Source organism: Mus musculus, chromosome 1 (assembly GCF_000001635.26).
Source record: "Mus musculus strain C57BL/6J chromosome 1, GRCm38.p6 C57BL/6J".
In the NCBI taxonomy this organism is placed as follows: domain Eukaryota; kingdom Metazoa; phylum Chordata; class Mammalia; order Rodentia; family Muridae; genus Mus; species Mus musculus.
Genome location: NC_000067.6, coordinates 93,585,193 through 93,601,062, shown reverse-complemented (window position 1 = coordinate 93,601,062; position 15,870 = coordinate 93,585,193). Strand labels below are relative to the sequence as shown.

The window sequence follows — 15,870 nt, the reverse complement described above, 5'->3', positions numbered from 1 at the left end:
GTGCGCGCCTTTAATCCCAGCACTTGGGAGGCAAGAAGGTGGATCTCTGGAGTTCGAGGTCAGCCTGGTCTACAGAGTGAGTTCCAGGAGTCAGGGTTACAGAGAAACCCTGTCTTGGAGAAAAAAAAGAGCACTTTTCTGTGAGGTACCTGAGACAGGTCCTACCTACTGGGCATCTATTATAGAACTAGCTGATGCTCAAAACCCCCTACTTCATCCTCTAAGAGATTACATAATGGCTTTCTATTTTTATAAATATTTCTATTTCTAATAATGGCATATATTCTCTCCCCAAATCTTTGACTGCTAGCAAAGCTGTATTCCCAGGTTGGCTGTCTTAAGGCAAATGGCTATCCTTGGCATCTATGAGCAATTAGGATCTTCTGCTCCATAATCCTCTACTGCACAATCAAAATGTGCCCACACTACAGACACCTACAGGAACACTGGCAACCTTCTGCCATAACTCCTGTGTCCTGCCAAAAAGACCAGGATCTCCCACTTCAGGCACAACGGTCTCTAAAGTTGGCCAGGTCCCCTTCTCACCATGAAGTCCCATTTGAGAGACTTCTGACCCCCAACCGACCTTCCTTGGGCAACATATCTCTAAATTACTCAGCTGTACACAAGAAGAGAGGAAGGAAGGTAGAGGGGAAAACAAGAAGGGAGAGGCAGTGAGGTCCTGTAAGGAATGGCTTGTCCCTTTCCCACCTATTTTCAGGATCCAGCCTAACACTTCCAATCCAGAGTGCCAAAATGGTCTATTATACAAAGAAGGGAATGTGCGTATAATGGAGCCTTGGGTTCTAAGAGTAACAGAAGTGTCTTAGACAGGGATTTTACTGCTGATCTGTACAAGGTTTATGGGGTGTGAGCAGTCTTTTCCTGCCCACCCTGGGGACTCCTCAGTTAGGGCTTACAAACCAGATCCCAGCAGCACTCAGTCCCAAGAGGGGCCCACCTTGTGTTTCTGCTCTTCTTGGTTGTCCATCCTGGCTGTACCAGCGCCACTGAGCACAGGGCTGAGCACAGGGGATGCACCCTGCTCAGCTGTACTCAGCGCGGCCTGAAGCTCAGGGCACAGGCTCAGGTGGCTCTTCAGGCTGGAGGGAGAAGGCTGAGGACTATCCATAGAAAAGCCTAGAAATGAATCAAGTAGGGTGGAGCAAAAATGAGAACAGCTGTGCAGTTGGCCTCCCTGACACTAGCCTGACTGAAAACCTCACGCTGCCATTAGCTTTTATGGAAAGTGTGGAGGTGTGTCACATGCAGTCCCAGACACAACACAAAAGAAAACAGTGATGGCCAATCTGTCCTGTTTCAGAGACCAAGAGACTCTGACTCCTCATGGCCTAGGTTGTATTTCTAGGGGCCCCACAGGAGGGGGAAGCAGTAGGCTCTGTGGAGGGGTGGCAGAGACCTGTGCCGTCACCATGTTGCTCACCTAATTTTAGGCCCATGTTACTAATGATTTATTAAAAAGCTAGATTAAGCCGGGCATGGTGGCACACACCTTTAATCCCAGCACTAGGGAGGCAGAGGCAGGCGGATTTCTGAGTTTGAGGCCAGCCTGGTCTACAGAGTGATTTCCAGGACAGCCAGGGCAACACAGAGAAACCCTGTCTCAAAACAAACAAACAAACAAACAAAAAAAACCAACCAACCAAACAAAAAAAGCTAGATTATATCAATTGTTCACTTCACAATTCTGTCTTCTAGTTGCAAAGCTCTTCACTAATAATTTTCCTGTTGTTTTTAAAACACCAAAATAAGTAACTATTATTTAACTCCTTTCTTTATTAAAATAGCATTTGCTTTTGTATAGACTAGCATTTTTAGCCTCCTTGCTAAGAGGCTAATGACGAGGCACAATTCATCTGGCAATTTATAATAATGAATTTTTTTTAGGAGGCTGAGGCAGGAGGATCATGAATTTAAGGCCAGCCTGTACTATGTAGTAACATTGTGTCCCAAATTTAAAAAAAGAAAGAGAAAGAGAAGAGAGGAAGAAAGAAATTCCTTAACTTCTTGTCAAAGTATTCTTACATTTTTCTATGGGAAATCACCAATTATTAAATACCAAAATTTAAAGATACTTTTAAAACAGCACTTCTGTTTAAGACAGGCTCGCTTCAAACTTACTATGTAATTCCACATCCTCTGTCTCCACACCCTAAATGCTGAGTACAGGCAGACAGCACTATACTCCAAATGGTATTTAATAGAATAAATTTAAATGCTACTTTGAAACTATTAAAGATGGAACTTTACCCTACACTTCCAGGTGATAAGTGCTGAAGCGACCACTGTGTCTAGCTCTGATTACTAAGTGTCTGTTTTGCACCCCTCGTTGTGAGGATGCTCTACCACCAGGCCTCCTCAAGAGTGACTACTTTCAAAGGAAGGTTCTCACCGTCTGTGGTTAAAAGTCCTCAAGTGAAATCCTCTATAGTGACCCGTTTCTAAGACCAAACCTCGGTTATCAAACTTGCTGATCCTAAATGAGAACAGCCGGCTGGAGTCCCCACTCCCTGGACTGACGCAGTCCTCTGGGCAGGGCGGCTCCCGGTGTGGCGGCTGGGGCAGAGGAGGTCCTTATTTTCACATTGACAAAGTCAGAGATCTGCAAGGACCTCGCCTGCTGATGGTCTGACAGTATTCAGATAGAACTCTGCTGTGGAATATTTCACAAGTCATATTTTAAGGCAGGAGAAAACATTCATTGACAGAAAACCTAGACGAAAAACATTCATTGACATAGAAAACCTAGACGATGTTGGAATATGAAAGTTTAACAACCAGTTTATTAAATTTTGCTTTATTGCACATTTAGTTGAAACAAGCTAACCATTAATGATATAAACTTAAACCTGTCACCCAGATGTTCAACCTTTATCTCTTTGATGGGAATCAAAGTGGAGCCAACTCTCTGTACTATCCTGAAATGTGGGTTATTTCCTGGGGACTACATCCCAAAGATGTACTATTTATGGTTTATGCTCTAAAGTCTTTGTCACTAATATGCCAGAATTGTATAATTAGGTCCTTTTGCAAAATTAAAATTCAGAGAAAATGTAGAATTTATGAATAAATTACACTTTACAACTATACTGTTTAAAATATAGTAGCCATGATGTTTTACATTCGATTTCCCCACGTTCTCAGTGTTTCCCACAGCACCACACGTGAAGATGTGAAGTCCAGCGCAAGTTCTAGTGGACAGTGACCAGAAAGTTTCTGGAATACAAAAAAAAAAAAAAAAAAAAAAAAGAGTATGGGCCAGCCTGTAATCTTAGCTCTTTATAAGTCAGCAGCACCGTATAGCAAGGCTGTTTCAAAATAAAACAAAACGGTACTCCCCACCCCAGACCAAATCCAAAACCAAACCAAACCAAACCAGATGCTACATAAAAGGCTACTGCCGAGGCTGGAAGGACGGTTTGTGATTCAGAGCACTTGCAGCTCTTCCAGAGGACCCAGGCTTGGTTCCCAGCAATGACATGGTGCTCTTTCTGTGGAGCTGATGCCCTCTTTTGATGTCTGTGGGCACCAAGTGTGCATGTATATATGTATGTATATATACATGCAGATAAAATGCTCATAACTTAAAATAAAAAATCTTTTTAAAAAGGATTGTCAGAAAATTAGATATTAATTTTTAGTAGCAGGAGGGGCAGAACATGAAGAAATGGCATACTTCTAGGATGCCATTGGGATTGGTACTCAGTGAACAGCCAGTGTAAGGGGAATAGCCATGAAGGAGGGGGTACAACTGCCAACAGACTTTAGCAAGCACCCTATAAAGAAAGAAGGTGTCACTTTGGGATATATTATTAGGTTTAGTGTAAACTGCTTTTGGTTCTACGGCAGTTAAAATTACTACTTGATATCACTGTGTATTTTTTCTATTTTTTAAAAAAGTCATCAACTTAAAATTTAGCCAATAATCTTAAAATGTACCACAAGTGCCATTAAATATTTTTTTTTACAGTTAAACCTGTTAGAGAACAACATTTCTAAATCATTCTTGAAATTACACAAATCCAGACCATCAGAATAATGTTAAATAATCTGGGTCTTGGAATTACTGGGAAATTACCCCAGCAAAACACACACACACACACACACACACACACACACACACACACACACACACAGACAGACAGAGCCACTACTACCATGGTCATCACCACTTTACTCTATAGGGAGATATTTTGTCAAGTAATTAGCAATAAACATTTAATTCTTCTAAATGTGGCTGAGGCCTGTCCTTGAAGCTCTATTAGCACAGCAAGGGTCTGTCCCTGGAGCACACCATTGTATATAGTATAGTGTGTGTGTGTGTGTGTGTGTGTGTGTGTCTGTGTGTGTGAGAGAGAGACAGAGAGAGAGAGAGAGAGAAAGAGAGAGAGAGAGAGAGAGAGAGAGAGAGAATGTGGAGGGGTGGCTGTTTTCCAGAAGTGACAAAGCGCGAAGTCAGTGTCATTCAGGTTCTGTAACTCAGTGCTTCCTGACATAAAAACAATTGCCTCAACATTATGAAGACATGTTGTTGTTTTGTAGGCAGGCTCCATATGTAGCCCAGGCTGTCCTCAGAACTCCCTGATCTTTCTGCTTCCATTTTCTGAGTACTGGAATTACAGGTGTGATGGGCATATTTGAATGCATGGCTAAAAGCAGTCTTAAGAACTCTAAGTACCATATACCAAGTTTTAGGTGCTTTCGAGTATGTCACCTTAATCAACATTTCACTAAAGAATTAATCTTAAGGATTTGTAGAAACACCCAAGGTCCTCTAATAAGAAGCATTGAGAGTGACCCGGTATTGCTTGGAGCCCCAGGAGCTCCTGGGAACCTCATTCACTTCTGGCTCTTGGAGCCTACGCCCCCTCAGAGGATGTTCAACTCTCCTACTGTAGCGTGAAGGATCAGCTATTTAAAGCTGCGGACAAGGGATTCTTCTGTTCCCAAACTGACTTCCTTGAGATGGAGAGGCATGGCGAGCAGCCATGGTTTGCTGAGAGTCTACTACATGTGTGCAGAGAAGCTGGGGAGTAACTCAGAGCTGCGAGGTACAAACTTGCCTTCACCTGCCTCTTAACACTTACTTCAAACTCTTAACAGTGAACATTTCTGGTAGGTGGTTTATTTCTTAAAAACTTCTTAAAATACACCTGATACTTCTTGAAATGTTATTTAAAATGCAGCATTACACTTCTTACCTTCACGTTTTCCTTCAAGAAGCTGTTTCTGTTCATCTAACTAGAGATGAAAGATGAGGAAAAGGAACTTCATCACATTTAGGGGGAAAGAACATGAACTTTTATTTCATACCTTTAAGTTCTCTTTTTAAATTCTTTAATAAAACAGTCTTGAACATGTCTAACAGTAAAGGAACATGTAAGATCATATGCAGCAAAACTGAAGGTCAAGTTGAAGGTTAATTTGAGAGTAAGAGGCACAAGGAAGAGAAACTATGTCTTGAATAGATTGATTTCAGAAAGAAAAACACCACATAGAACTGACTGCAGGGTGGGAACAGGTAAAGGTGCATCTCATGAGTTAGCACACTTTGTTTCTGGCTTTGCTACTGGACTGGTTCCTGATTCACTTTTACATACAGATCTGGTTTAAAAACAAGTGGACATGGCTAACAGCTCACCTCCTTATCTTGATAAGGAAATAAAGACGGCTAAGACATTCTTTGCTGGTAGTCACTGTGGCTCATTGATTCAACAGTGTGGAGAGAATGCCATGTGCCAGCCCACCAGGCTGAATGCCCACAGCCATCCTCTGCACAGCACCCTCAGGTACCCAGCAGTCAGCAGTCCTGCTCCAGCAGCCTCCACAGGAAGCATACATGTGCCCCTTCTCCATGTAGGCGCACAGACCTACTACCAGGGTTTGGGAGCTGCCATCAAGTTCCAGATCAACTTGGAACTTCACAGCTCCAGCATCCACCTCTTGGTGTTTTAGTGCTGTAACCGCGATGGTGTGTGTGGCTCTGAACTACTGAATATTTTGCTCACCAGAATTTTACAAGGAGAGGGAATCCAAAGAGAGACTGATAAAGCTGTAAAACCACTACAGTAGCTGAATCTTCCTTCAGGCTATCACAGAATCACACTGAAGCAACTGAGAGTGAGCTGAAGGTGTGTTCCACTTGAGAATAAGGGTGTCAGTTACAGGAGCTGTACAAACTGGCCATGGACAAGAACACACCCACTTGTGCAACTTCAGTGAGACTCATTACTTGAATGAGCAAAGAGTGCGTGATCATATGATCACCTTGTACAGAGTTCCCAATGTGACATAAATGAATGTCCTGGCAAGTGCACCCAGGGGACAGCAGGAGAAACTGAGCCTGAGGCTGACTCTCTTGTAGCTACTGTTAGGCAGTTTCATGCTGGTTGGAACTATCATTGCATAAAACACCAACTTAAGTATTTAATTTCAGAGAGGAGGGATGAAGGGAGAGAAAGACAGAGGGAGTGAAGGAGAAAGAGGAGGAGGAAAGGAGGAAGAAGAGGAGGAAGAGAGGGGGAGAGTCAAGGTAGGACACTTACCAGGCTATGTGGTTTACTTTTGTACATGGACAAGTAGGATTGGAGTCTGGTATTTTTGTTTTAATAGAACTGATATTTTTTTGGAGGGGGGAGGTTAGGGATATAGCTTAGTTATAGGGAATTTACCTAACATGTGTGATGAGGTCCTAAGTTCTAGCACCAGGACTATAAAAAACAACAACAAAAAGAAGCAACCAAAAAACAAAAACAAAAACAAAACAACAAGGGCTAGAGAGATGGTTCAGAGGTTATGAGGACTGTCTGCTCTTCTAGAGGTCTTGAGTTCAATTCCCAGCAACCACATGGTGGCTCACAACCATCTAATAATGAGATCTGGTGCCCTCTTCTGGTATGAAGGCATACATGCAGGCAGAACACTGCACATAGTAAAGAAATAAATCTAAAAACAAAACAAAACAAAACCAAAACCCTGATGCACAATGTTTGATCACACTGTGAACCTCAAGATTGTGTTGTTTACCAAAACAAAACAAAACAAAAAAAAACCCCAAAAAACTGTTTCTAGTTGTGGTGTGGCTCTTAGCACACACCTTTAATCCCTCTGGCTGGAATACAGACATGCCCAGAGTACATACCTTTAATCCCAAACAATAAAGTTAGTTTGTAGAAGGAAGAACCCATGTTGAAAGTAATGTCTAATTGAGTGGCAGACAAAGTGATGAATCAGAGAAAGATTTGACAGGATAGGCTGTGCCAACTCTCTTGAGTTGAGAAGAGAGAGGAAAGGGAAGCTACTTGAGGGGCAGTGCAGAGAGTGGAGTCGGTTTTACTGGGAACAATTATAGAGAAAGGCTGGAGAGATGGAGAGAGAAAGTGGGGGAGGAGAGGGAAGGAGAAGGGGGAGGGAGAGAGGGAGGGAAGGAGGGAGGAAGAGAAACAAGCTAGACACAGGTGAAGACAGAATGAGCCAGAGAATGAGAAGAGAAAAAGCAAGATACCACCCCGACCACTGGCATTCAATACAATGTCATTACCATCATTACCATACTTATAGTGAGCCAAGCTATGCAAGCACCATTGTGCCTGTTTGCTGCTCAAGAGCAAATGAAAGAAACATTGGTGAAGGGTTAGACAAATATGCACTTATTTCAAGGATTAATTTACTATGTGAAATAATCTGTAACCTATATAAATCAAACTCTTTAGAGGGAAAGAAAGCTAAAAAGCCCATTTAAAAATTCATAGTAAATATTTCCTCATTTTATTGAATAAACAATTAAAAATTGTCAGTACATAACTGTAAATTTATAAAAGGCAATTTCAATGGAGAACAAATCGTATAAGTACCACAAACCAGACAACAGAAATGTCTCTTTAAAGCATAAATTCAAAACATAAAGAAGTCCCGGCTCTGCTTCTCATCGTTTCCTAGGACAGTGAATGCATACACTTTCATCCAAATGACACAGCTTTGTGCACTAGTGGACTACTATGGCATTAGCTACTGCATGGGAAAAGGTGACAGTGTCTGCTGCCTGGGAAAAAGTGACATTGTCTTCTGTATGTGTAACCCTAAGACAAGAGCCAAGTGCGACCACAGCAGATGCAATTTCATGGACTTGGGAACAGACATTCCCTACTGAATACTAGCACTGACTATGGAGTACCTGTTTTAGGGACAGATCTTCTGTGTTCCAGAGCTGGAGGAATAAGTGTACCTTGAGGTTAAACAGTACTTATCAACATCAGCTGGCACATACATGTGTAAGAGTTAAGAACATGTGTGCACACACTGTTGTGGTATCATAACCACAGTGTGGGTGATACAATATAACTATCACTCAGGTAGAACAGTGGAGACTGTATGAGAGATGAAAATACACCTGTGCACCAAAGCCCTCAGGAAGGATGGGGTCACTGGGCGTGTCAATAGTGATGAGAATGATGTAGCCAACACATCAAGAAGTTTTCACACTACATTCCTGGATGTGCTAGTGCCCATGCCCTGGTCATTTGCCCTAAATTAAATACAAATGCTAATGAGAACAGGGCAATCTACTCTAAAGCCAACTAGACAATGCCTCTGCCATATAAAAGGCACATACCATTACCTGATAGATCAAAGGATTATGCAGTGCATTCGGAACACTGCACATCTCTGTATAGACAATCTTGCTACTGTGTAACAATGCTATTAGTCTTCAAATATTCATAGTGGCTTATATAAAATACTGAGACTTTGGGAACTTACATATAAAAATAGACTTGATAATAAAAATGTATCTAAAGAGGAGTACCTTGTTAGAGGTGGACTTAGTGGTTAGGACAGATACTGCTTGGTGATGCCCTTGGACTACAGGGGACAGCTCAGGGTCTTGTTCCTATTAATGCCAACATAATGACTATGTGGACAGACCTGACACTGCTACTTTTCTGCATGGACACACTGGCTGTGACAGTTCTCTACCTGGGTCTTTTAGTGTGATTTGTCTTGTGCGCCTGGCCCTTTAAAGGATCTTTAGTTGCTAGTCAACTGGCCCTTTAAAAAGTCTTAACTGTTATAGAATTGCTTGATCCTATGACCTTCAGTGCTGGTTGCCTCTTGGATTTCTGGGAACAGGACAGCTGAGGCTGAAGGGAAGGGAGTAGCAGAGTGAGAGAAGAAGGCAGTTGGTGCAGAAGACATTGTTAGGAGACAGTTGAGCCAGGAGGAGCTGAGCTGAGCAGATAGGCTGCAACAGTTTTTATGGTTTGGAGTATTGGGAAAACTGGAAGAAGGAACTGTTTAAGCAGACTGCTGGGGAACTGAGGGAGGAACTAAGGATTGGGGGAAACATTTGAAGGGGCTGACCTGGAAACTGGAAGGAGGGCTGGCAGGGAGTTAAGAGAACTGGTTACTGGTCTAAAATAGCTAGCCATTTTACAAGTGGTGCCCAACATGGGGCAAAGCAGAATGGAAGGCTTGCTTTCAAGTACCGTAGAGCAAAAGGCAGAAAAGAAGAGATGGATACTTTATTTCAAAAAGCTGACAGGGTGTTTGCTGAGGCTGTTGTTTGTTGTGTTGTTGGAACATGCTCTGCATAGTATTCAGCAACAGTTTTTTTTCTCCCTTTCTTCATTTCAAGATATTTTGTTTATAAAACAGGTCAAAAGGCAGGCTGAGCAACTAAAGAAAAATACAGAAATGAAGCTTGGGAATCCAAAAAAATGGAAGAACTGGGAAAAACAAGGTCATTTCTCTCTTCTTTCTACAAAAATAGCAGAGTTGGCTATGCAGCTAGAGAAACTGAGAGCAAAGGCAGACAAACTTGAAAAATATCAAACAAGAACAAGGAGAACAGATAGGGACATTTCCAATGACTGAACCAGAGAGGAGTTTTTTTTCCAGGTAGAAAGAGTGTAAGGAATGGTGTTAAAGGGCAGTCAAGTCAAAGAAATGGAAAAGGAGGATGGTCAAGAAGCCAGGGTTTTGGAAGAGCACAGCAGAATGAGAGGAATTAATGTAGGGATGGGCCAGGTGCTAGGTGAAGGTCGTTATGCTGGCATACAGGAATAAGTTCAATTTGAAGACACAATCGGAGAACAATGTCCTTTAAAGCTTTAAGAGCTTGGGACAAAGTTGAGGATCCAAGAAAGAAGTCCACATCATTTACAAAAACTATACAATGCTTCGGGGAAGCCTTCACTGACTTTTTCAGAAAGATTAGTTGCAGCTGTGAATAGAGCTATAACAGACCCTGAAATGAGGCAGGTGCTAAGACCTTGGCACTTGAAAATGCAAATATGGAATGCACGAAGGTTACTAAGTCATTAAAGCAAAGGCAGGACCTACAGAGGTGTGGGCTAAGAAGACAACTGATCATGGTTCTACTGTGTATAATTCCATGATAACTGGGCAAGCCATAGCTAGAAGTTTTAGATCTTAAAATGCACAGTGCATTAACCTTGGAGGATACAATGATCATTTGTAAACAGACTGTGACCAAGCCACTAAAGGTCTCAGACCTCAAAATGCCCAGAGCTTTAATTGTGAGAAATATGGTAATTTGCAACCAAATTGTGAACAAGGCTCTCTAAAGGCAAGGGCTTTTTAAAATTAATCCAGAAAGGTCTAGGCTTCTAGTGATGGGGTGTGCAGGCAATGTGGCAAGGGTTACCACTGGACCGTAGAGTGTAGGTCCTGGAGGGCTCTCCATCCAGTTTCTTGCCATTGGAAGAGGAAATGGGTGGGGGAGTGCCTAGCTTGAGGCCTTGCAGCAGAAAGTATGAGCTGTTTGCCTCTTGTCAGTTAGTAAATAACAGACAGAAATACCTCAACTAAGAAGTGCAGTTCTCATGCATGCTACTGCAGGCAGTGTGGCTCTAGACTTGGAGTTATGGTCCTTTGCCCTCAGGGACAGTAGGAATGGCCTTGGGAAGGAACAGTTTGACTTCCCAAGGATTCATTGTATATGCAGGAATTATAGATGAAGATTTCAAAGGGGAAATTAAAATAGTGGCTTATGTAAAAAGAGAGATGCAGTTTAACACAGGTTTGCTCAGCTGTTGCTGTTTCCCTGCATCACCAATGCATAAAGAGATATGCAAGTTAACACAGTGACAGGATTGCTCAGCTGCGGCTAATGATCAGCTGCAAGTGAATGACATTTGAATAGAAGGTTTGGTGGATACATTTAATATATCCACCAAATGTAAATATCATTTTACAAAAATCTTAGAATTCAGAATAGCCACTTCAAAAAGTTTATACCTAGTTTCTAGAAATTAAAAAATTATCTCGAATAAAATAAAGTGTGCAATGGGTTAAGGTCAAATAGGAAAGTTAAGGCCTTATGTGGCTGGCATGACTGTGAATTAATGGAGATAAGATTTCTTAGAGCAGTGGGGGACTCAGATTAATATTCCCTTCATAGCAGAGACAATTCCTAAAATAAGGGGTGAAATGGAAGATGCTTTGGGGGAAGGTATTGAAAAATGTCATCCAGAACAACTACAGACCGTATAGGTTGTCCGAAAACTGGATACAACAGGGATTGAGTTTCCAAATTTATAAGGGGGTGGGGGTGCTGCTGAAATTATACTAATGACCCTACCCTTAAAATGGGTGACTAAGAAGCCTTTGTGGGTAGAGCAGTGACTTTTAGGAAAAATTAAAGGCATTTGAACAGTCGGTACCAGAACAGAGGAGGCTCAGCATACAGAAGAGTCTACCAGCCCATAGAATTCCCCTGTATTTGTTATAAAAACAGTAAATGGGGAAACGAACAATGTTAACAGATTTGAGATCTATGAATAGAGTAATCCAAACGATGGGTCCATTACAGCATGGAGTTCCTTTATTACCTAAGGCATGGCCTATGACAGCAATTGTTTTAAAAGACTGCTTTTTTACTATCCCCTTGCAAGAGCAGGATAACGAAAAATTTGCTTTCACAGTACCTACTTATAATTATTACATAATTGGGGGCCATGCAAAAGATACAGCAAAACAGCTTTAGAACTCAGGGAATTCAGCCCACTGGTTAGCACAATTAAGATGGCTGTGCCTCAGAGAGGCAGAGGCCCTAGGACTACATGTCCTCAGGATGTCATGCTGTTGTGGAACATGCCTCTGCTAGCTGCCTTGGTGGCTGCCATGTCCCTCCCAATCTATGGGTTGTATGAAAACTTTACAGGGGCCTCCAGACTCTCCCTGGGCAGTCATTGGCACTTACAATAGTACTGAGTGATCTTTCTCAAGCATTGCTGCTGGAGTAGGTTGTGTCACCCACCACCTTCAGAGAGGATTTAGAGGTGTAGATTGATAGTAATCTCCACCGCCCTTAGAAAGAATTTGGAGATGGAGACTATTAGTAAGGTTAAGATGTTTTGTTAGTGGCTTCGACATAGAAAATCATCTTGGGGAACAATGTAAAGTTCAGAAAGGCACACTGTTAATAGCTCAGCCAGGGCTTTTCAGGGAACAAGAACAGTGGCAGCCCGACTAGCACCAGCTCACATGCCTTCCTTGCTAAAGCTGGGCTGGTGATCAAAGTAATGATTAATCTCTTGCACCCATGTTTTGCCCTCAGCTTCCTGATATAATAAAAAATTGCTAATGAGTAGAGCATGCATCCTGAGGATTTGAAATAGAAATGACTGTTTTTTTTATATAAGAGATTATATTTGTGACTCTTTAAGATTTTTATAAGGGTAATTTTTAAGATAAATAGTAATTGATCCTCTCATTGTAATTGCAAATTGCAGCCTGCCAGTAAGAGAAAATGACTGAGAAAATTACCTTGATTGCTTACAGTTTGTTAATTTATAACAAGTTGCTTAGTTATGAATATTTATGGGTTCTTAGAAGTAATTTGGTTTTTTTTTAACCCATAGTATATAAAACATTTGATCACTTGAGGATACTGGGGAATATGTTTTTTTTTTTAACATATACTCATTGTAATCGTTTATTAGAAGAAAAACAGAATGTAACCACATTGTGATTTTTGTACTGTTTGAAAGACTTTGCTGGGACATAAAATAAAGACTTTGTGGGAGAAAAAAATAAAGATGTTGGTGCCTTGCTACCTCCATCAAATGTATATGTATCTGTGTATGTATGTGAAATGGTTGGAACTTTGCTCTATCCACCAAATATGGTATGTATGTATATATGTATGTATGTATGTATGTAATATATGTATATATGTAAAATGGTTGGAGCCTGTTGCTTCATCTATCAAGTGTGTGTTTCTTTCCTTTCTTTTCTTGCTGGCTGCAGGGAGCATTTCACTGGCCCCAGAGAATCAAGCTTTGTTCCCTCAAAGAAAACCCTGCTGAGTGATCAATCACCTGATACACTGACATACCCTGCTTCAGTTTACCCTGGATGTTGAAGCTGATCTTAGACATAATAATGCTCAACCAGTTAAAGTGCAAAGTTCTTCCACAAGGAATGTTAAATAGTTCAAGGTGGTGACAGTAAGGCCTTTATGTCTGGCTGTAAGTGAAATGTATGGTAAATGTTTGTATCTGGCTTTGAGTGAAATGTTTCAGTTAATCAGTAGAGGCTGAGAAATTGTTTTGAGACTGTTTGGGCCTTGAAGAAATGTTGCCTCCCTGAAAAGTCTGCACTTAGTGCTATGTGAAAACTTGCAGCTACATAAATCTTGGTCCTAAGACATTCCTGGTAAACCTGGAATTCTTTTGATTATGGCTCAGAGACATGGGGTTCTAGGGAAAAAAAACTGTGGATTTAAATCAGCCTGTATAGTATAAGAATGTGCTAACATCAGAATGGAAGTCAGCAAATATTTTATGGTGGGCACACGGATTTGTTTATATTTCACAGGCTAGCCACAGTCACAAGGGACGGAGACTGTGTGCACCATCTGCTCTCACAGGGGCAAGATAACTTTGGAAGTGGAACCTTTCCCATCCCCAACTAACTTTATATAATACTTGAATGAAAGAACTGGAGTGAGCTAACCAGGGGTCAGTCTTTCCAAGGAGGCTAAATCCTCTACTCCTTTGGAAAATGAAGGCTTAGCATCTTCATAAGCTTCTCTTCTTTGGCACCTACAGCCAACATCAATCAGTAGTCTAGCTCTATGACAGCATTCTGGACAATTGCTAGAAATAGTTCATAGGCAATTTCCTCATTCCATTACTTATTATTAGATAGATGAAAGTTTGTTGGCTGATTCTAATGCAAATATTTTAGAGAAAATGTTTGGTGAAACAGGAAGTATTTTTGCCTTGTTGGGGTTTGTAAATTGCTTCTGAAAATACAGAGAGAAGAGTCTATCTACTATCTAGCTTATAAAATAAGTCAACAAAAATTTCAAAAATAGATCAGAAGAGATCAGTTGCAAACTCTTAACAATTTCAAATATTAATGGGAGATGTTACTTGGCTACAGCCCACCACTGGATTAACTACTCAAGAGTTAGGTAGTTTGTTTTGTTACAGGTGATTCAGACTTAGGTCAAGACAGCTGACAAAGGAAGCAGAGAAAGAGTTAACTTTAGTAGAAAAGAGACTGCAAGATGCATATGTGAATCTCATAGATCCCAAAAATGGATTTTATTTTGGTTATTTTGCCTTTAGTTCATTCTCCTGCTGGGCTTATTATGCAAAGGGAAGATAGTATTTTAGAATGGAACTTCTTAGCACAGAAACAAAGTAAAAACTTAAAGACTTACATAGAAACTTAAAGAAACTTAAAATCTTAAAGACTTATAAAAGAAAAATTATAAAAGGAAGAATAAAGACCCCCTAGGGATAGACTGATTAGTACTCTTTAAACTTTCTGAACATTAATGAGAAAGGAACAACAGCAGCTGAGAGACACTGGGTTAAAGAAAAAACTATGGAATTAAATCAGTCTATATACTATAAGGATGAGTTCACATCAGAATGGAAGTCAGCAAATGTTTTGTGTTAGAGACATGGATTTGCTTATATTTCTACAGGAAACCATTAAAAATCTAATAAGGCTCACTGTTGAGTAGGGGAGGTCTTCTGAAAACCTTGGCCACTGATCCAAAAAGAAGAGAGCCTGACCAACCATTGTCTTCCCTACAAGCCAGAAAAGCCTGGAGAATAAATGTTCAGCATCGAACCACTGACATGCCTTGAGCAGGCCTTTGGTCTCCTGTAATACAGAGCCATCCAGAATGCAGAGCAGCAGGCCTATGAGCAGGGCTTTTAAGAGAGACTATGGGGCTGAAGAGATGGCTCAGTGGTTAAGAGCACCGACTGCTCTTCCAAAGGTCCTGAGTTCAAATCCCAGCAACCACATGGTGGCTCACTACCATCTGTAATGAGATCTGACTCCCTCTTCTGGTGCAGCTACAGTGTACTTACATATAATAATAAATAAATCTTAAAAAAAAAAAGAGAGAGAGAGAGACTATGATGAATATCACATCCTGCATGCCCAAGTCTGCAAGTCAAAGGTTCACAGAGATGGGGGTGGAGATTAAGAGACTTCAGCAAGGAACTCCAGAACACAAGGTTCTAGAAGGTAAGATAATTTAGGAACATAAAGGTTCAGGAAGCGGTATCCAAGTTATAAGAGAAGCATCAATGTTAGATTTGTATCTAAGTTATGGATATGCTCTTGAGAGATCACATCAGACACCTGAGAACCCTGAAAGACATTGGAAAGAGCAAAGAAGCAAAAATCACAACAGTAGCATGGCAACAGGGACCACCAGCTTCATAACTACATAATTAGTAGTGAAAAAATGGGGGAAAACAAAATGTGATTTATTTTGTGCCCTTTAAAAAGTCTTAGCTGTTAGAATTGCTTGACCCTATGACCTTCAGTGCTGGTTGCCTTGAGGATTTCTAGGAA

At 41.1% G+C, this 15,870-nt stretch overlaps 1 protein-coding gene and 1 pseudogene across 1 annotated transcript in view; one reads left to right on the top strand and one right to left on the bottom strand.

Moving 5' to 3' along the window:
* The window catches only part of Farp2 (FERM, RhoGEF and pleckstrin domain protein 2), a 109,873-nt gene that overhangs the window by 20,914 nt on the left and 73,089 nt on the right, over positions 1 to 15,870 (bottom strand). The window contains exon 14 of the mRNA NM_145519.2: positions 962 to 1,140. Within this exon, the coding sequence (NP_663494.2) occupies positions 962 to 1,140 (179 nt within the window). The remainder of the gene's footprint in view (positions 1 to 961; positions 1,141 to 15,870) is intronic.
* On the top strand, positions 15,063 to 15,603 carry Gm18874 (predicted gene, 18874; annotated as a pseudogene).